The sequence below is a fragment of the Microplitis mediator genome, chromosome 8, assembly GCF_029852145.1.
Source record: "Microplitis mediator isolate UGA2020A chromosome 8, iyMicMedi2.1, whole genome shotgun sequence".
Lineage (NCBI taxonomy): Eukaryota > Metazoa > Arthropoda > Insecta > Hymenoptera > Braconidae > Microplitis > Microplitis mediator.
The window spans coordinates 1330571-1353750 of NC_079976.1; the positions used below are offsets into that span (position 1 = coordinate 1330571).

At 34.7% G+C, this 23180-nt stretch overlaps 1 protein-coding gene across 6 annotated transcripts in view; it reads left to right on the forward strand.

The window, feature by feature from the left end:
- Positions 1–23180, forward strand: part of LOC130673163 (transcription factor AP-2-epsilon) — an 87766-nt gene that overhangs the window by 30287 nt on the left and 34299 nt on the right. For 2 of the 6 annotated variants that reach the window (XM_057478098.1, XM_057478099.1), the window contains exon 1: positions 18830–19534. The exons of 1 other annotated variant lie outside the window; for it this stretch is intronic. In XM_057478098.1, the coding sequence (XP_057334081.1) occupies positions 19244–19534 (291 nt within the window). In that variant the 5' untranslated portion in view covers positions 18830–19243. Of the gene's footprint in view, positions 1–477; positions 969–8726; positions 8871–18829; positions 19535–23180 lie in introns of those variants that run through there. 3 more of the 6 variants (XM_057478102.1, XM_057478101.1, XM_057478103.1) reach the window with 3 other exon arrangements.

Below are 23180 nucleotides of genomic sequence, written 5' to 3' on the forward strand. Positions count from 1 at the left end.
TTTATCGTGTCTCAGCCTGAAAACTGATAAAAGCCAAGTAAACAAAGACGAGACTTGAAAGCAACGCTGGAGGCGCAATCGGTATTTACGGCCATAATATTTCGATAGTTTTTTAGTAAAAATCTTTGAGCCGGATCACAATACATTGAGTTCTCCAGGTGAAAATATAAAATCCGGCTTATCCGCGGATCATGCTCGGATGTTGGCGAGGCGAATAGAAGCTGCCAGGACTGACGGCATGCAACTCTGACAGCGGAGGGGCCCGCGGGCCCAGCGATGCAACGTCCAATCGCGTGACGCGAGCTCCCTGTGCGAGCTGGGCCCTAGTGAAACCGATTGGAGGCCACGGCGGGAGCCCGGACCAATCCCAACGCGGTCTGTTGCTCCGGGGAAGGTGTAGGCCGCACCCAGTTTATCCCTCCCTGGCAGAAAGTAGACTCGGGAAGAAGCTGGACCCGGTCGTCTTTCTGGTAGCTAAGGCCCCGCGGGCGCAGTAACCCTCGAGTCTTTCTGTACGACGGTCTATACCTTGGCGTCTATCTGCCTGCCTGCCTGCCTATCTATCTACACAATAAACTACCAGATCTACTGCGCGGATTTATCGGAAAACAATATCGGTAATCGTAAAATAGTAAGTGCGTTCCGCGATACCATTTTTTACTGGGAGTATTGTAATAGAGTGATTCGACGGACTGGTGGTTACTTTGCCAGCGGCGGTTTTAACCCAACCAACTGGATCATGTTTGACAAATGCGCTTTGAACCTGGTTCCTTTTTCGAGGAATTAACTGAATAGTGAATTTGTGGAGAAGCTGGTTAGAGTTGTGATGAGTGATTAAGCTGGTTTAATAATTTAAACACTGGGACATTGCTTACTTGTTATTTTTAAGTATTTGAGAGAGATTCAAGTGAGAAGAGGACCAAATGCCGAATCTAGACTACTACAACACTGCAAGGATGCATCAAATGGTAAATTTTATGAATTTTGATCCTTTTTAACTTTTAATTCTCTTCATTGTAATTTGCCTTTTCAATTGACAATTACAGTCAAGAATTTCTAATGTAATTTTCATTACATAATTTTCTAAAAATATTCAAATGACATCTTAAAAAAATTCGACTTCGGTTTTTAACTTTAAAAGTTCATATCTTTTGACCAAATTCTCATAAAAAAATGTGACTGTGCTCTTTTTCTTCGATACTCCTTCCGGTTTCAAATGACTACAGTATCAAATACTCTAACTGAATTATTTATTGAATTATTTCCAAAAAAACCCGAATTGCAGAAGTTTCAGGAATTTAATTTCGGGTTCTAATTTTGAAAACTTATAACTTTTGACCAAATAGTGATGAAAAATCGCGATTCCGCTGATTGCCGTAGCTCTGAAAAATCGTAGTGAGAAGTATCCTCACGAAAAATTCGCGAATTAACACTATAGTACAAAGCATCGACTTTTGAGGAGTAAAAAAGAAGCGTCTATATAAATATATTTAATTAATTACAATAAATCAGGTGGAATTATAACATCAAAACAAATTACCCAACACACTAAAAACATGCCGGAGGATTTAATTGACCCGCACAAAAGAGTAGCTCGTCACGCTCAGGTGGGCGGTCGGGTCTACTCTCGTCTACTCAACTATATACTCTCACCTAAAATATTTGCCCCGAGTATTTATCCACGCGCATTCATAATCAAAAGTTTACGTAGCTCTGTTGGACCGTAATGAGGGATGCAATTTAAACAAACGCCTGTAACCCGACAGTCTGTGTACTGTAGTACACCGTGTAAACAAATATACACATATATGTTCATGTATATATATTACAAATACAAAAATATACCTCTATTCGACCAAAAATTGAGGCTCGAATTGAGGGATCAAGTTTTGATTTCTCGACTTTTCAATGCTCATGTGGTCGCGCCCATTCGAAATAGATGCATTAAAATAATGGATAATGGATTATAAATAATGAGATATTGGGCCGTAAATAAGACTCAGTACGCATTTTGTAGGGAGAACGGCAAACGTAATGACAGGTCTCAAGAAGTAACTCGTAAAACGTTACCACAATGAAATAATCCTCTGTACTCTCAAGAGTAACCACCAACAAAACGAGCCTCTACCAACATTTTACCTCTAGTTTTGCGCGTGCCTTACATTACTTACTTAATATATACCCATGCATCATCAACTTTATGTGCAAAAAGTTTTTTTCAACACCTACTTGCATTCGTTTAAACAGTTTTTTGCTATTTCGACAATAATAGCTCATAAAATTTCATTTATGCTCAAAGATTCTTCATGGAAAAAAAGTCATTAAGGAATTCATGGATGCTAACATTCAGTTCATGAGATGATTGTGAAATTTTGATCAAAATTTTCTTATTATCCGAATTTCAGGAATTGTTTTTCCAAAATTGAACTATTCCAGTCTATGAATGCCGAAATTTGGCCAAATTTATCGGAATGTTTTGAGTCACGCCTTCTGTAGTATTAGGGCAAAATTTTGAGTGAGCGAAGAAAAATTATGCATTTCTGAGGGCATTATTGTCAAAAAAAAAATTAAAAAGTCATTCAATTTCCGAGTACATTATTTTTCGAAATTAGAATGAATGTTTTGGTCAAAATTTTGATCAAAAATAAAAATGCATGGTCAGAATTATTTCATGAACTGAATGTTCATGTGCAGGATGAAAATCTCTGAGGAATTTTTGAACACAACGGTCAATTTTTTTAGACGGACGGGTCTAGTAAAATCATGAATAAGTTCAAAAAAGTATAAATATTTTTTAAGTGACATTTCAATTACAAAAAGCATTAAAAGTTTATAAATATATAGTTTTATTTAAGGGTGAGATGAGTATGTAAAGCGAGAAAAGAACGAAGCGTTGGTATTCCTAAAGCAGGACCACCTTGGCAATAAATAACCGGCGGTTTGGTCCGCGTTATTTTAACGGCCCGGTGTAGGTGATTCCAATAACTCTTCAGCAGCTTGTATTATGTTTTGTTTAACTCGGTATCGCGGGTTCGATGTGATGCCGAGAGAGATGAAAGCAATAACAATAATAATAAATAGCAATAGTAAATGCGAAGCAATCTTGCTAACTAGTGTAAGTTGTCTGAACGTTGGACCCTAGTTAACCTTTTAGCGTTTTAAAATAAAACATTATTTTCGGGGCAAAGTGTTTATGGATTTTGAATGCTCTTTTAAAAGGTCGTTATGGATTGCAGATGATTATTTATTTATTTCAAAACAAAATACTTATGCCAGTCGCAGAAATAGTCGCGGGCAGACGCGTGCTTTTGGCTTAAAAAATATTTATTGGGTTAAACAATACCGACAAATTAATCAAAGGAGAGTTTTAATGACAGGGCTATCGAGGGTAATTCCCATAATTCGAGGATCGCGGTTGAATTTTAATTTGATCGGCGCTCATCTTAAAAAAGAACGCGGACGTGTTGCGTCGGCCGGTTTGTACTCATATATATTTGGGTTTCTTTCCTTTGTATCGGGCTCTAATATGTGTGCTGGAGTCTTCTTAGTTGATTTGCTTTTGTTTTATAAGGGTTTACACGAACGGAGAATAACAAATCCTGTTTATTTTTTTAGGACATAATAAACTGTAACTGAGTCAGTCAGTTGATTGTTGAGACTAAAACACCCGGAATAAAACTCGATTACCGGCTAATTTTAAATTCCACGCAAAAGTTAACAATTATTTTTAATTAATTATCGCTGGAGTTATTAATATTATAGCTTCTAATTACATGGAAAATTAATATTATAGCTTCTAATTACATGGAAATATTCACGTTCGTATTCGATGCTTTAATATTTCAGCTGAATTTTTTAACATAAATTATAATTTATAATTATTTTAAATTCAATAATGTAATGTATGATCATATCCGTGGAGATTTTTGACAATAGATTTATTTAATTAATTTTTCTGATGAAAAGTTTAATAATTTGTTTTATATTTGATTTTAGTTAAAAAAATTTTAATAGAAATTGGAATTTTTTTATGATACTGAAGTTAGCAGACGTCTGGCAGTTTTTGAATTTATTTAAATACGATCCAAAAAAAAAAAATATTTTGAAAAATTGCACCTGTAGTTTATTAAATTTTCTACATGTGTATATTTTTAGTTTTTTTTTTTTTTGTAATTTATTTGTTGAAGAAAAAATCAAAAAGTTGTAACTCTCTGCTAACTTCAGGATCGTATTTTTTTATGATCTTCAAGTTAGCAGACAATTAAAAATTTTTTGATTTTTTTTTCAGCAAATGAATTAGAGTAAAAAAAAAATCTAAAAATATGCACATGTAGAGAATCAAAAAAACTATAGATGCAATTTTTTTGGAAATTTTATTTTTATAATTTATAGTTTTGAATAAATTCCAAAAATTATTAGACGTCGACGAACTTCAAACTCATATTTTTTGGAGGTGGAAATAAAATATATAAGAAAAAAATTTAGATCTTATGAGATCTAAATGCCTATAGATCAATTTGGATCTAAGACTCATGTAAATTTCCTGAGATCAAAAATTATTTTTCAAAAGTTTTCAAAAAGCGGGTTTCAAATCTTCTATTTTTTTCATAATGGCCATAGCGAAAATAAATAAATAAAATCTCGAGCTCTCAGAATTTCCGAGAGAAAAAAAAAGAATCGTGTAATTTAAAATAAGCAATAAAATAAATTTTAACAAGATTGTCTACGTGAAAAATAAAAATATGAGTTAAGGGTTTGATTTAAAAGTTGAGAAGCTAATTTTTACCGATCACGTTTTCCCTTTACGTGAATATGGGCACGGGGTAGCGGTACAGGATCCTATATATCTATAATAAGTGGTTAAATTCCAGTAGTAGGCATCGTTACGAACCGGTAGCCTCTAATCAACTTAATTTCAGGTTGGCTTGGCCAACTCAATGTTACCCAACATATCCGAGTCCGATATTCGGTAATTGTAACGGATTGGAATGTTGCACGTCCGGAGCCTGACTGGATCTACTCCGACGCGTACCCCAAATTTAGTATCGCGAGTATCGCGAATCGCGATCACAATTTAGCCATCGAATCCGCAATCTTATTATTCTCTCATTAGTTATTAATATTTTTATTTTTTCCTCCATCAAAAAAAAAAAAAAAAAAATTAATTACAGTGGGTGATTTAAGTTGCCGTGGACGATTGATACGCAAGTGTAAAATAATATTTTGTATGATGGTGTTGTGTATATTTAATATTCTTACTCTTGGATCTTCTTGGGCACTTGGTCGTCTGGGTGGCTTGAACTGGCGATAAAACAAACGTTAATAAGCAGGTGAGAAGTCTGACCCGCCTCCTAATGCGCGGGCCAAAGCCGGCGAGAAAGAGTTCTTACTTGTACACAGTTAAACAGATAGATACAACAAATCATTCAACTAATTACCGGTCATTTGTCTTTACAACAAATGTTACTTAGTCAATTGTTGGAGATTTTTTTATTTTTGTGCAAACAACCTGTCTAGTGAAAAATCGCTCTCAGCTTCAGAGCTCAAGTAATTTATGGAAACTGGGAAAGTTTATTTTTTTTTAAGTAATTGGCGGTAAAATTAATTATTTGAATTAGAAATGATCTTGAAGATTTTCTGAACCTTGTTTAAAAATTTCAAACGACTCTCACGCCGGAAATATTGATTTTAACGCGATAACTAAGGAAAGCATTTTTGTAGAAAATTTAACGTTCTACAAAATTGTCCATGTGCATTTTTCCCGTATCTCTGATAGTTTTCGTGAAAATCCCGAAATTGTAGAAAAAATATTTTATTCAGTAAGAGATTATTTTTTAATTATTTAAAATGTCTCTCACGCCTCAAATTTCGATTTTAGCGCAATAGTCATTGATATCATTTTTGTAGAGAATTTTAATATCTACAAAAAAGTATTGATACATTTTTGTCGTACCCCGCTTAGTTTTATCAGAAATTAATTACAAAGCCCTAAAACCAATAAAATAAATCACAGTCTCAAATAATGAGTTTTAAAAAATAAATGCTCAACTTAACTTTTAATTAAGTAATAAAAAAATTTATGTACCTTTTTTTACCATAAGAAAAAACATTTATTGGTTTACAGATATAATTAACGAATTATCTATAATAAAATCTCAAAGGAATAAAAACCATCAAAAAAAAATTAATAACAAAAAAAAGTATATAAATACATACATATATATCAATAGGAAAATACTAGGAAACGATTAATTGGATACAGTGAACTAGAGCGTAAAAGCCGGCATTGGAGCGAGTGCATATAAAATGTCATAAAAGACGCGGTCCGGATTATTGAGCACTAGGTAGCAGAGAATAACTCTCGGTCTTCGCTCGTTTGCTCAAATCAAACTGAATTCCCTCAATATTCGACATTCACCATCCACATTATATTTATACTTATACTGAAATTCAAGTACCATTAAAAATATATATTACTTTTACAATTGCCTCTACTCCGAGTACCACCCGAGTGATTCAATCACATCGCAATTTCGGGGATTATATTTCTCGAGTGATAAGATCACTCTGCCACGACATTTCTGCACTCTATATATATATAATATATGTGGAATAAATGGAAATCTGTATGTGGCATGTATTAGAGTGGATCGTCGAGAGGAGAGTTTCAATCTGGAGGTCCAATTTCACGAATTGGATGAAAATACGTATTCCGAATCCATTGGCGCGGATAACTCGCGGGCCACTGCTACTCTCTACTCCATATTCAACCAGGTAGCTCTAGCATTTACTCTCGACGGCTTTACTCATGTTAGTTCTCATCTGCAGCAGTCAATGTATACTACTACTGCTTTATATTTATATATATGTGGTATATACGGTAGAGAGACTGGAGAAATTCTGGCGGAATGAAGTTTGTACGGCACACAGCACAGCGGCATATTATGAATATTCAACTTGACGCTGGCATGGCTGCGTTCCAATCCATTATTCATTTCTCCAGCACCATCGTTCGAATTCTCGGCTACATAAATATATATGCATTTTAGTATATACTTGCGTATGTGTTCACTGTTCTGTATTATATTTTTTGCGATCACGCAAAATATCGATTTGCATTTTATTTATTTATTTATTTGGAAATATATGTATATTATGTATATATGTATTTTAGCTTTGTGTAAAAGTGTAAATGTGTGGAGACTGGGTTCAGGATATAGATGTATATTTTAAGATTTGAGTATTAAATTGCCGATAACGAGTCACTCGGAACCTGCGGTTTGACCTTTTGAACCTCGGCTCCACCACTTCATAACTCAGCGCTATTTATTTTTTTTTTTACCTGTTATCTTGAGAATGCGCTTAAACTATATATTTAACTCATTTTTAATACGTAATTATTGAAATTTTTTTATTTAAACTACAGACTTTCAAATTTTTTTTTAATCCAAATATCTCGAATATTTAAACTTTTTTTCCATTTTCAATTTTTTACTCCATAAAGTATCAAAAAATTGACTACTATTTTTTTTTAACTACTGAACCCTCGAGTTGAAATTTAGAACCTACATAGGCCCCTATAGCCCTAAATAGATCCGATTTAGAGCCCTGTAGTCCTGTAGCTCCGACTTTGAACCCGGAGGTCCTAACATTCACTGAGAGGTCCGATTTTGAGCCTTCAAGTCCGACAATATTAGTCCCGTAATAATAATAGGCCCTAAATCGGACCTAATTTTAATTTTCATCAGGTGCTAGATTGAGCCCGCAAGTGCCGAAAACGGAAATTTGAAGCACCTCAGGGACCAAAATCGGACCTAATTTAACATAGAAACAGACTCTATTTACACAGAAAAAAGGATTTCTTGGCGCAAAAAATTTTTTCTTGTTCTAAGAAAATATTTACTTGACCCAAGAAATTTTTTGTATTATAAAGTGAAAACAAAACTTTTCTTGGGGCAAGAAAAAATTTTCTCGGAACAAGACAAAAATTTTTTAGGCGAGAAAAAAATTCTTGAGCCAAGAAAAATTTTTGTCTTCAATTCAAAATACAAAATATTTCTTGCGCCAAGAAATTATATTTTTCTGTGTAGAGCTTAGGTCCGACTTTAGTGGGCTCTAAATTTCGACTCGGGCCACTGCAAAAATAATTTTTTACCTCCCCGTCAAAATTTTCATCTTCGAAAACAATAAAAAAAAAAAATCTTTATCTCAACTCATTTACTCCAATTAATATTATCCGGAAACTAAAAAGTACAAGATAATAATAATAATAATACATATTATAACTACAACAAAAGACACGTGCAGGATAATTTAGTAAATGAATCCTTAACAAGTGTCACGCCTCATACTTTCACCCTCAATCCACCAATCTATCGTCTCTTATCTCCAAACACGATCGTATTAAACGCACGTTCTACGTTGTACGTTATACGTTGTACTTTACCCAAGCATACATTTGCACACCGACTCAATACCCTCGTATGACACGAACACAAATCTGAATCCGAACCCAAACACTCCAGACCAATACCAACATATTGTATAATAGGAGACGGTGACCCGGAACGCGCAAAGATAAGAGACCCAGCGCCCGCCTGATATAGAGAATGCTATTATATCCCATTTCTCCCTAATGATCCGTCATATCGATCTCTACTGTGATTACAGAAGGACCTTACACACATTACACAGTATATTATACACTCATGTGTTTATGATTGCAGGTAAGTGACCGAGAAGCCCGGCGATTATCTACAAATTAGAAAAAACAAGACGTTCAGATGACATTCAGATGCGACGGCGTCGGTGTCGGCGGTACGGGCGCGTGTTTCCAGCCGAGTTTTAATGCCGTTGACTCATCTTGCTGGGTGAGTTTTCGCTTTGAATTCTCTGCGTAAACATCAATGGGAAAATAAATTAATCAGGAGTCTGAAAACTCAGACAATTTAAATTCGTACAAAAAAAAAGCCAATAGGAAACCAGCGTCTTTAAGTCTTCAGTCGGGGATCTTTATATATATATATATTTATATATTGTTTCTTTTCCTTTGCTTTCAACAAATTTTATGTCTTCACCCTCCTACCCTCTCTTCCTCTTTTCTCTTCGCCGTCTTAATTTTCTGTCCTCGTCATTTTCTTTTGCTCTCAAACAGGTAAATAACTCTAACGCCGTTTACTTGGGTTACCTCGCAGTTTATAATAGAGATTATCTTATTTAAGTCTCTCGAGACTTGTTTCAGTAAACTTTTAAAAGAATAAATAAGGAAATGAAAATACTGAGAAAAATTATTTGATAAAAAAATTATTAAATTAATAGATAGTAAATTTATTTTCCATTTACCTGAGCTTGGAAAAAAATATTTATGGGCTACAAATAAAAAAAAAGTTTCAAGTCTTAAGGATTTGCTTCACAATGAGATCAAAGTATTTATTAAAATAGCTGATAAATCCGAGGCATCTAAGTAGCCGACGGCGGCGATTTCACAACCTGAGTCTCGATAATCGACATGAGTAACGACATGGACTACATATGTCCACCCGCATAAACTATCCAGCGTATTTATAGTTTTTTTTTTCTTTTTATTGTACATAGCAGACTCTAGCTTGCATATATTACGGAGTTGGCACTCGTTGTCAGGGAAAATACGTTGAATTATGCGTTATTAATTATAATTCACGGCAGCGTGTTATTAGTGCATTAGGCGAAGCCGCCCGTCGCGCTTTTGTATTCGCCGCGAGGTAAAACACCAAAAGCTACGTAAGCTTGAGTCCTTTCTAATTAGCTCTTAATCTTGAGAGAGGATAGTGCAGATAGAAATCCAGGTCCGGGTCTCAGCTCAAGCCCATGACCGGGTCCAGGTCCAGGTCCAGGTCCAAGTCAAGGTCTAGATTTAGGTCCAGCTTGAGGTCTAAGTCCGTCCGAGTTACTGTTGATAAATACTGTCCACGTTCTGTGTCCCCTTAGGCTTTGACGTGAGACATAACAGACGAGACTCTGATTAAAGCGACATATATATGTAATGGATGTTTGTACAACATACGAAGATATATATTTTGTGTAATTACTATTATCAGTTTGCGGGTATTAGTACCTGTTGCACTAGATCCATTCGATTCTTGGATTATGTAACAAAACAGGTACCCAGCGAGAGGAGAAGATTTATTTATTATATGTATATATGTATTTATAGACATATATATACGGTATAAGGAGTTTGCAATCATGATGACTTTTACTTGCGAGCTGTCGGCAAGGTGATGATGGACAGGAAGAAATGCCCATTTCAGGCTCTTACACACCTCCATTATCATATTTATGACCTAGCAGATCCTCAAGGCAGACTTTAATGTTGGTAGAAAGGTTAAGAAATACATAAACAAAGCGTTAGTGGTTAATGATTTTAAAGATTTTCCTGGGGAACATGGGGAGTCAGAAGATATCAGGGAATGGAGAGGGAGAGGAGGGAACTCACTACACCTAGATCTAAAGTTTGATGATTTGGGAAAGTGTCTCTGGTCTTAATGGGGTGACAAAGTGAAAAAGAAGTTTGTTGGGGTGAATTTATGTAGCAATTAAAGCTACTGACGCGACTGCTGTGTAATTATAATTAGGCAGCAACGCCCTCTGCCCGCCTACGCCTTGAAGCTTTTGCATAGAATATGAGGAGGAAGTCTTGGTCTCAGTGAGACGGGGGACCTACGTCTGAGGATTTAAAAAAGTAAAAAGTGTGGATGTTATAATGATAATGATAATAAATAAAAGAGTTAAAAAAAATTATAAGGCTGAAAGCACGAAGAATTTTGCGAGGAATGCGAACCGCCTTAGGCTCAAGAGGGTTATAGTCAGTGGAGTCACGAGCGGGAAAAAGAGCCGCGCACGCGTTTATTCAAATGACGGTGGATCTCGCACGAAAGGTGCCCGGTAAAAGGAAACAGTCTTGTATATCCTTACATTTTGCAAAAGTGTTGCTCACAAAGATGGACTGAGTGCACACATTCTTGCAGTGTCCAGTTATTGCGAGCTGAGGTTATTTTTTACCGACGCGGACTGAGGACGCCATTTAGTTGATAACTCGCGTCACGTGACTTGGCTATAGTTTGAGAGGCATAATCTCTTAGAGCAGAGCAAATACCAATACCAATAGGATTACCATTACCAACACAAAAGTTGAGGATAGGATTACTGTATACATGCTCGGGTATCGGAGATCGGTATGGCTGGTATGGCAGGGACGGGGTGGAAAAGGGAGCGAGATGCAGGAGGGAACTGTGCGCGTGCCTCAGGGCGAGAGGAGGAACGAGAGGTCTTAGGATCTTCGCGTGCCCGGCCCATCGTGGTTATACAAGAGTTAAGAGTTTGTATATATATACATATACGTATATATGAGACGAGGAGTTGTATTGGCTCTGGCTCTCTTGTTCATGGTCAGAGGTCATCCTTTAGCACGAGCCACCTTCTTCAAGATAGACGGGTTCTCAACTTATTTATTTATATATATTATATGTACAAATATATATATATTTAGATATATACAGCGCATTACCCCTCTGCGGGATACGGAGCTTCCTCGCAAATGGACCACCCGACTCGATCACTTTCGCGTTTTTTCTCCAAATTGCCCGTCGATGATTTGAATGTATGTCAGATTTTTTGCTTATATTTTTTTTTAAAAAAATTAAGTACTTGTAAATCGTATTCATGGATTCTGGCCATCCATCCTGGCATCGTTTCCTCTTAATTTCGAGCGGGTGTGGCTGAAGTTATAAATCTTGCTCAAGGTTTTTTCGTGTCAGTAGGATCATTAATTGTGTTTTTTTAAGTATTTTACATAAATACACCCAGAAGTCTTTAAGTTTGCGAAACTGATCCTTTTTTTGCAAGCATGACCTCCAGCATGACCTCTCGCGGGTCCAGCTGCGGAGATTTTAGTGATACCGTCGCAGATTTTTTCTCACCGTTCCCGTGTAGGATAAAAAAATTGACAGCTGGCCGCCGATAAGCCGAGCCTACTTTGCCGACCGCGGACTTATCCGCGGACGATACGGACTCTGCACTGACGACCGTGGATCCTGGGTAAGTTATCGGTCGCAAAAGGCCTCGGCCGGTAGATGGGTCTGGTTGATTTTCCGCTGAAAAATTTTTCTAACGGAAGTTCTTAAGTTATACCCCCGATTAGTAATTGATTGATAATACGACAAAAATGAGAAGCTGAGCTCTAAGCGGACGAGTTAATTGACTGGCGGTTAATAAAAACCGGAGGCTATCGATAATATACAAATATAATTTATCAAATACTCGTTAGCGAAACGATCAATTAACCGCAGCGACGGATATTCTTTAAGTAAAACCGGTAATCAAAACGTAAATCATTACTGATATCTCTTCGTTTACTTTAACACGATAACAAACGTAATTAATTTACCAGGTGATTAAACTTTTATCGACTGTCTGCTCGGAAAGCTAAAAAATTATAAATAAATTCAACTCGATACTCGATCGGCGAATAATATTTTTTATTTGAACGGACGTTTTACATGAGTCTGAGATTAGACTTGCGTTTGATGGACGCGAATAATGGGATAGAAAAAAATGATACTTGTTATGAACAAGTACTCTATTGGTTTGCGATATACATACATATATATTATATTATATTATATTATAAATATAGCGAATCCCATTATGCAAACGTCGTACCGATCGATCATCGATTCGAAAGCCCCAACTGACACGCATATAATCAAATAATAATACAAACCGCAGGCTAAAATCCTATTGAACAGAACGAAATAGCGATAGAAAGTTGTAAGTTGCCCATAACACAACTGCCTATCAGTTGGCTTTGAGATCGAAAATATCTCTCATGCATTAATCATTTGTATATATATATATTTACTCATACATATGTGGAGCTGTAGATACTTGTATGGACAAATGTGTTATATATATGTATATATATGAACTGAGTTGAGTATATAGAAGTTTATAACGACTATTGGCGATTCGAGTTGCCGCCCAATGGAATCTGTCGATCGACAGATACACGCTCGATTGTATACAGCCAATCAAATTGTCTGACAACCACTTTAGAATATTAAATTTATAAAAATTTATATCGTATATTTATTTTTTACTATTTGTTATACATTTATGAACACAGAAATTGGCAAATCTGTTGATCTCCGATTGGGTATTAATTGCTGGATTTTTTTAAATTCAAAATATGACCCGCGGTAACGCAAAGTCGGGATTTTCTTCATGAAAATTAAATTTTTCATAGTAATAAATTTTTTTTTTAATGGAAATGACGAATTTTTAATTTTTTGAGTTTTTTCAAAAAGCGCGGGTTTTTTGAATTCCACACAGAAAAAAATAATTTCTTGGCGCAAGAAATTTTTTGTATTATAAATTGAAAACAAAAATTTTCTTGAAACAAGAAAAAATTTCTCGGTTCAAAAAATTTTTTCTTGCTCTAAAAAAATTTATTCTCGCTTCAAGAAATTTCAAGTTTTCAATTTATAATTCAAAAAATTTCTTGAGGCAAGTAAAAATTTTTTTGGAACAAATAAAAATTTCTTGCACTAAGAAATCCTTTTTTTCTGTGCAAAGATTTTTTCAAATGCATTGAAAATATCGCAAGAATCTGTCGATCACAAGCATTAACTTTTTACCCCATATGTAATTTCAGCAAAAATTTTTTTGAAAAATCGAATTTTTGATTAAATTCATTTTCTGGAGACTTTATCGATTTGTTTATTTTAGAAAAAAAATTTTATTGTAGATAGTGTTCTATTACGGTCACTAAAAATCGAGAATGAAAATAAAAATGTAGAATGAGATGAATAATAAAATTAAATGACTAGAACCCGTGTTCATTACAAGCTGCAATAACTCTTAATATCATGGATGCACGTGCTCATCAGTAACGTTAAAGTGAAAGATAATCGTCAATTCGAGTACAACCCCGCAATGATTCAAAGTCATATCCTCATTCGAAGAGACGCAGAGACGCAGAGCAAAGCCAAGGAATAAGTCGCTTTGGAATTAAAACCTTTGCCGCGGGGGTGTGCCGTAATTACCGTGTAATGTTCGGTAAATCTATATAATAGTTACGTGCTACATGACTGATAGAAAATGACATGGGGAGAAAAAAAGCTGAGGACACGATCCCTTTTTTATTTGAGCTGGGCTATCTTCGGCATGACGTAGCCGTCTACTACACTGACAGTGCAGAGCAAAGAGTACTGAGTGCTCAGATACAGAGTGTCATTGTCTGTGGGTGCATTATGTCGCATTAAATTGATCCCACAGTAAAAATGATAAATCGGTAATGATGGAGACTCGTGCGAAACGTCTGGGTCTCGCAATCATGCCCGTGACCCCTGATCGATTTTAGTACTGCGGAATTATTTATTATTTATTTTATATTATTCATAATATTTTTTTATTGTGAGTAATGTTGGATGAGTAGTGTAGTGATTATGTATTTGTAGAGAGGACTACGATGTTCGCATTGTAACGGATCATCTTTATGAATGACCCGTCGTTTGGCAGTATAACAACAAGTTCTTGCATGTGGGTCTTCTAAAAAGAACTTGCCGCTTAGTGGGTATACATATTGCTTGATAAATAGCCGATTGTCATTACATGCTGAGAGTACAATTGCACTTTATTATTTAATACTTTTTTTTACTGATAAATAAATAATAATAATTATCATTATCATTGTTATTGATCCTGGAGTTAACAGCCGCTTAAAAATCTTCGGATTTTTTTTTTCAACAAATTTATTGCAATAAAAAAAAACTGTAAAATGCACATGTAGAAAATTAAAAAAAGTACAAGTGTAATTTTTTTAATATTTTTAACTTCCCGCTAAGAAAATTGTAAATTTTCAAAAATTCGGGAAGTTATTGTTTTTTTTATAATTTATCGTTTTGGAAAAATTCAAAAAAATTATTAGATGGCGGCTAACTTCAGTATCATTTATTGTTATAGAATTTTTTGGGGGATATTGTAGAATGGAAGCTTTTTTGCATGGAGAAATTTTTATGGTGCATTTTTGGAAAAATTTTCAATTGGGTCCTAATTGATTGAGTAGGTCCTAAATTTCTATTATTAAGTTCCGAAATGAGCAGAATCGTTCGGTTCAAAAATCGCCCGTAGAGAAAGAAAATTGGAGACTTTTCTTTTTCGGAATTAATTTTTTTGACGGAAAAAAATTGAAATTTACTTGGATAATTTCGTATTTTTGTATTTTACGTCGAAGAAAAAATTTTTTTGACAAAATGTCAATTTTGAGAAATCAACTTCCGACTGTAATTTTCTAAAAAAATTTATCGGAACAAATAATTGATGATAAGTGAGAAGTTGATACGGATAAATTTTTATATTGTTGATATAATATAAAATGGGAATAAATAAAAAAGAAACTGGACAAGGTGCAGTGGTCAGTGGGGCGTTGACCTGATGCGCCTGGACCAAACGAGTGTGAGTACAACGGAATCTCAGGTTAGGGGAGAGCATGAGACGCGGTCAAGTCGTTTGGAAAAGACAAGGAGAAAGCAATGTGTGTTGATATGTGTGTATGTGCGTAAATATGTGTGCGTGTGTGTGAAGATACACTGAGCAGAGTGAAGAAGGAAAGATGACGATGAAAAAAAGATGCGGATCGTCAGCGACAAACAAAAAAGGACTCGTATTGCTGCGGATTGTAAAAAGTATAACGAGGATAAAAAAAACTTATATATAGAATGATATATATATGAAAGAAATAAAGTAAAAGAGGATTGATTTATTTATCACCCTTGCTGATGAATGTTGCGGGCAATGTCGTCGACTTATACTTTTAGATATCAACATCAGGAAGTCACATGATGATGCAGTTATGTGAACTGACATTGTTGTCTAGTGGATTTTTATTTAGATTTCTATAGATTAAGTTGGTGGTGACATTCAGGAATTTTTTTTTTGGAGGCTGTTAAATTTTTATTGTAATCTTTGATTTAAATGCCATAAAAATTTTTTTTCTTAACTTTTTCCTGAGAATTTGAATTTGTAGTAAAAAATAACCGTTGGCTATAAAAATTTGGAATTTAAAAAATCTGTAGAATTTTTTTTGTGAAATTAAAAATTTCTACCAAAATTTTTTAAAAAAATTGATTAAAATTGTGGGCAATTTGGTTTTCAAAAAATTCAATAAAAATTTTAATTTAAATGAAAATTTGTATTTATAAATAATTTCAACATTTGAATTCCAATTATGTCTACAAAAATATTTTTTTAAAAATTGAGTCATTAAAATTTCTAAAGAATAAATTTATCACCAATGGAAATTTTTCGTCGCGTCAATTTAAAAAAATAAAAAAAAATAATAATTTATAGCTACTTTGCAGTCAGTGGATCGATTTTTAAAAAAATTTTCCACAATCTCAATTTGAAGTGGTTTGATACTCGAGTATGAGTTCCACCTGGTAGAATATTATCGGTTTAACGATCCGATCCATCGGAATAATGCCTACTCGTGTACCACCGATTATTGACCATAGCAAGCCATAAAAAAATAAATATAAATAACTAAATAAAATAATCCAACAAAATAAAAAAACTCAACATTATTACGTGAAGGTTGAATACAAACGAGTAACGAGAACGCGTGCTGGAGAATATGATATCGCGAGTGGCATTTCTCGATTTCAAAACCACAAACCTCCTTGTTCTCCATTCTCCGCGAGCTTTGTCCAACCCAGCGCAGTACCCAGCTGTCTATACAACAGCTTACATACCTTCATATACTCATAAAACTATTGCCAATGGAATATTATCACACATAATGGCTCGCTAACTTGCTCATTATTAGCCGTTTTGTGGTTTATGAATCCCAGTCCACAATCTCACCCGACTATTAGCCAAGTATCCAGAAAAAAAAATAAACTGACACGAGTACTGTTTTGTTACAAATCACCTGCATCCAAACAGGATTCGAGCGACAAAATTAAAAAAAACGGAAAAGGAACAGGAAAAAATTGAAAACGCCGAGGACTGGGATCGAACTGGCTTTTACTCGGTTAGAAATATCGAATAGTTATCGTTTTGTCCGAAGAAATGACTCGGCAGTTGTGTTGGTGGTTGGGTCGGGTGTGTGAGTGTGTATCCAAGAAAAGAACTTGTCCCAGTGGCGATAAAATAACGAGGTAAACGAATTAATCAGCCGTTGAGCGGCAAAACAGATCCTGCTACCACGTGATTGAAATGGTAACGACGAATCTGTTGCCAGCCACACCCAGGCCTGGTCCACTCCGGACAGTCTGCATGATAAGATGAGAGAAATCTCGAGCAACTACACAGTGCACAGATTATAAGTAAAAAAAATAGAGGCGGAGGTGAAAGGGAAGGGGGGGGGGCGATGATAATTTGTGGACATCTTGGACTGAGTCTGCGGTATTGAATTTTTTTTTCTGTTACATATATGAATTGTATATGGGTTTTTCCATCACGGGACAATGCCACTGCGGTGATACAGACGAAATGTAGGGTGACTCTTCCCGCTCGCTATCTGCATCCGGCAGACTGCAGAATAGGCGAGAAAATATATGCTAGCAGATTTCTCCCGGGAGCGTATAAAGCGGAGGCTCCTTTTTTCCTCAATGGCTTGTATCGATGAATCGTTTTCATCTAGCTCTTGATATACGTGATGATGTCTTGATGTCTTGTGTCATGTATCCTTGCCTTTTATATATATATTTATATAAAAAATATACGCAGGTGCAATTTATGATAATGCTGAGTCAGATATCGGCATTCAACGCGAATAAATTTATCACATTTAATTTATGTTGAATAAAAAATATAATTTTTTTTTTCGAAATTAGGTTCAAAAAAAACTTCAGGTCTTGTTTTGAAACGTTGCCCCAGATTTCTAAATAAATATTTAAAAAATATTACAATTAATTTAATTAAGGATTAATTATTACGAGAGCATGATAAGAAAGTAAAGGATCTAATTGTAGCATAATTAAATAATTAATTAAATGCCAAAAAATAAAATAAAATGATAAAAGATGATGGTCGTAAGTTGATCTAATGTGAACATGAGTTGATCTGCGGTGAAAGCCCCGAGGCTCTCCAAGGTCCATGCCACACAACACTGGCTGCTACTGGGATCGATTTATCCACATAATACATATACTCAAACATATAACCGGCTAAACTATATATATATATATATATATATATACAAATAAAACCCGCTCGACAACAGTTATCCGCGTTCATTCAAGGTGCACGACTACAACCACTACAACTTCACATAAATAAACTAACAAACAACAAAGAGCATAAGCGAGAGCGAGAGCGCGAATGTAATGCAGCATAACATAAAGATAAGGAATAAGAAATCTATTCAGATCAGGCAACTCCATCTGTCTCCATCTGTAGCAATCGTATATCTAGATATACCGTAGCCATAAACCATTTCCATACAATTTGTAAGCTCTGTCTCTTGGACTATCATCAAGACATTTGAATAGTATCAGCACTTAGGTCCTCATCGGCATAGGCTTCGTCTCTGCCACCAGTCACCTGCGAATAGAGATGCTGGATCGGTTGCGTTTCATTTTATTGTATTGCTCATAGAGAGAAAGGAAATAATAATAAGAAGAAGAGGATGAGCTGGACCAAGAAGAAGAAGAAGAAGAAGAAGAGTAAAATCTGTCGATGGAGAAGGGAGTGAAGAGTAAAGTGGCGATACCAGTGCCAGTGCTGCGAGTGGTCAAGCAGTTAAACACTTGCTCCAACGCAAGATATTTTGCCCTCTCCTGCCTTGGGCAAAGACTTCTCTCCTCTTTTCGCCTCTAGGCCATTCTCGAGAACCGCGCGCGCCAACGCAAGTCTCCATCAGGTCTCACCGACCTCCACCAATACAAATCTTTCATTATCATCATTATTATATTTATACAACATATATACATACATATATCTATATACATACATTATACATTACACTGTCTGTTACTACTTGCACGAAATTGCGAAGCTTTTCCGAACTTTCCACGTGATGACCACGTGATCAGTGAGTGATATATTTTTAAAATGTGCGGCAAGTTGACAAATTTTGAAATAAGTGTGACATGTGTTTGAAAAAAATTTCGGGTCGAACGATTAATTGATTGATAATTTTATCAAATCGAGCAGAGGAAACTAATCAATGGTATGCTGAGGAAATAACATTTGAGTACAGGCTATGTCGGTACTTGATGACGTTAAAGTTAATAAGACTAGAAATATGTCACCATTAGACGAAGTCGCCTCGCCAACGAGTGTCGAGTCGGAACTTATTGCTGACAATATGTTGGAGGAGACCGAAATCAGGGATTGCAAGCGAAAACGCGAAGCACATGAGGGACTAAGCTTGAGGAAGCTGCCGTCACTTGACGATTCTCCGAGTAATAATAATAATAATGATAACAGTAGTAACAACAATGACGTGGGGTTTGTGCTGGAGGAAAGTGTCGACTTGGAGGAAGTAGAGGACGTAAGTGAAACAAATGTTATATTAATAATTGTTATGATAAATATGGGGAGGGAAAATTGTAGATACCGGAATCGCAAAACCTGTTTCCGTGTTCGCTTTCTTCGGAATTGCCTTTAAGGAGACACATCTCGCCGCGGGCTGAGACAGACGAAACTTAAATGCTGGGATTGGTTTTGTCAGCGAGATGGAGAGACGATTCGCGGGAACTGATGATAGTCCAGAGGGTTCCCCAGTCACCCTCAGGGTGCCAACTGTTTGACTCACACCTCGAGGCTACTGGAGACGCCCGTTCCCACTCGGATGTTACTCATGTTTATCTTACTCACTTTTTTTTCCTCGCAGGCTGCTATTGGTTGTTATTAAATAATGAATAAATTTATTCCCGATGACCTCTAAACAGGTTTTTTTAATTTATATTCTAACACGTTATTTTAAAAGAGGGGGGAAATGGGCCGTTAGAAAAAATAACACGTGTAATTTATTTTCAAAGTTTTGGTTTTTCGACACAATCAATATTTTTTTTTTTTAATTAAAAATTTTAAGGATTTTATACGGCCCATTTTACCCCAAGAATTTAGCTTTGGCAATTGAGAAAATTAATTTTTAATTACTAGCTGCGTACAGTTGAGTAATTTTTTATATTTTTTAATATTCATTGGAATTAAATGGGTTGGAAATGAAGAGAATGTAAAACGTGCAAATGAAAGATAAGTTTTTCTTTATAAAACATATATATATATATGAGTATATTATTATTATGACGGTTGATACATTGCCTATTGTAGCGGTAAATAAACGAGCAGTTAACATTCTTAAAGAGTGAATCCTACTGCAATATATAATAATGATAATAATCTCACATTAAATTGATGTTAAGTGTTCAGAGTTTTTATTATATATTTTTATAATTATGTGAAATTAATTGGCATCTTTCAAAAGAGGTGAGCTAATATTATACGTCATCGTTTTGTCGGTGGGATTGGGTAAAATTATGGATTAGGATGTTTGGTATAGAAGATTATTATGAAATTATTAAATGGTGACCGTGAAAACGAGCGTTTGCGGTGGGTAATACCTAGAGATATGTTGCTGTTATTATTATTATTATTATTATTATTATTATGGGTGTAAGATAGACTGTATTGTAGGTAGTTACTGAGAAGACAGCGTGAAAGATTCGTGCTGCGGTTTTACTTTGCACATTTGCCACGCGCTGCTTGCGGGCATTCCAGTCACTACTTTTCAACGACTTATTTTAATAATAAATTTTATTTATCTTAGACATTATATATTTTTTTTTATCTATTTTAGCATTAAATTATATGATAAGTTTAAGTTTTATTTCTACTGTCGGTAATTATAAAAAATTTATTTGATAAAATTTGAATCAAGGCTGGGTCATTTTTTTAGTAGATCAGAAATTTCAATTTCATGTCAAAAGCAAATTAGGATTTACTATAAGTAGAAATTTTGTACAAGGAATGGAAAAAAAAATACTTGGAGTATTTTGGCGGGTTTTTCTGGATTTTTGAATTCAAAATTTGAAATTTATTAGAAAATAAAAATTGATTTGATTTGGAGAAATTATGAGAGAGTCGAATAACAAAAACTAGAGGATTCAAAATTTGGGAACCGGTATGAAAATTTTTGATAAATTGATCGATAAAAAAATTTTAAAATTCAAATAATCATTCAATTAAAAAGGACTCAGAAATTCTCATAAATTTATTTTATAACATAGAAATGTCTAAAAGATTATTTGTCATAAAATTTGAAAGCCGTCAGATCCGTCAATTAAAATGTCATAAATAAAATGAATAAAAATATAAAATTTAATATTCCCTGTAATGTGATATAAAAACAAACGTTAAATTAGTTTTCTTGGTCTCACAGTCAGCATGCAAGGAAAATCTAACGACTTAACTCCGCATTATAATCTCTGTATATATTTGTCAAGCGTAGTGTTGTTGCAAACGGCCATGCCCAATAGACTACGGAAGAGTAAACCAAAAAAACGATTAAAAAACCCATAGCCTGTAGATGTTAATAAACATAAAAAGAAAGAGTGTCGTAAAATTTTTTTCCAGACTTTACTATATTTTCTTATACCGTTTTACGTCTGCAATTTTATTTTGAGGCAAAGTCGCATATATGTTTATATATTTGTTTGTGTATTTAACTACTGCAGAAGCTATTTAACTATTTACCCTTTTCTTTTTAATGTCCGTGGTAAATGTATACATATTTTTATTCGGCTACTTATCAAATAAAACATTAAAATGTTGAGACGTAAGATCACGGAATTAACTATTTACATAATTGTCGTTAAAGTCGTCGAATAAAATATAATTATTTTACCGCTACGGCTATAGAGTTGAAGCCAATGTTTGTATTAATGTATATATTAATATATATGTATATTTAATATTTATATTAAGTGTGGTCTCGAGCTCGGGTACTGCTTTTAGTGGGCACGGGTATAAAAATAATAATTAAAGTATGGAGGTAAAAATTTTGTATTTTCTAACGGCGACGTCGACGGCGACGGCACTGGCGTGTTAGAGAAACTTAAGGTGGATTAAATACGCACTTCAAACATCCTCGTCACTGTCAAAATAAGTAGGTCGACCTATCGAGTTACGCCTCTCTCAAAAAACGATGGTTCCACGTCCACATCGAGATCAGAGAGATAATTACATTCAGAAATATAATCGATAAATCGATTGCGAAATAACTCAATTTCACAAAAGCCTTTTTTTTATTTTCGCCTTTGATTAACAGCTATATCTTTTTTTTTTATTACGAGCCTGCTAATTTTTTTTTATCGTTTAATTACAATTTTTTTTTATCAACAAAATTTTGGAAAAAAAGAAAAATTTTTTTGAACTCAGAAGTCGTGAAAAAAATTAACTGTTGATTTAAAATTATTCCCCAGAGAATTAAAACCCGATTTCAAAACTACAATAAAAAATTTCGTCTCAATTTAAAATTTATCTCGAATTAAAATACTCGAAAGATCTCGAAAAAAAAAAAAAAGCCTGCTCGTAAAAAAGTAAAAAACCATAAAAGCTTTCACTTAAATTACCTCAGCTCGTAAAAAAGTCTCATAACAACGGAGTTATCACACATAAAAATCTTATCAATTAGTCGGAACAATAAATATCCAGCTTTCTTTTATGTTAAAACAATAAACAGATATTGATACATAATTTACTCGTATATCAATTGTCAATCAGCATAACGTCTCGATTGACATGTTCTTTTCATCAATCCAGCCGAACCCAAATAAAAATAAAATAAGCCTCCCAGGCTCTTCCGGCTTAATCCCCAGCTGTCTATATATCCGCGAACAACAAAAAACAAAACATAAATAAAAACATAACCCAGCTACCTCATAACATAAACAAGAGCTTTCACGCGTGAATTTTTTATACTGAAAATAATTCATACGTCCATGCATCTCGTGCACCTCACTCGTGAATTATCATATCAGCTTGTTCTATCCTATCCAGAGCAATAACTAACCATGCCCGCGGCTAATTCGTCTAGACCCGCGATTTTATCTCCGCGGTTTTACTCAAACACCAGCATCAGCATCAGTACCAACACTAGGTTCCAGGTACCAGGTACCAGGCACCAGGTACAT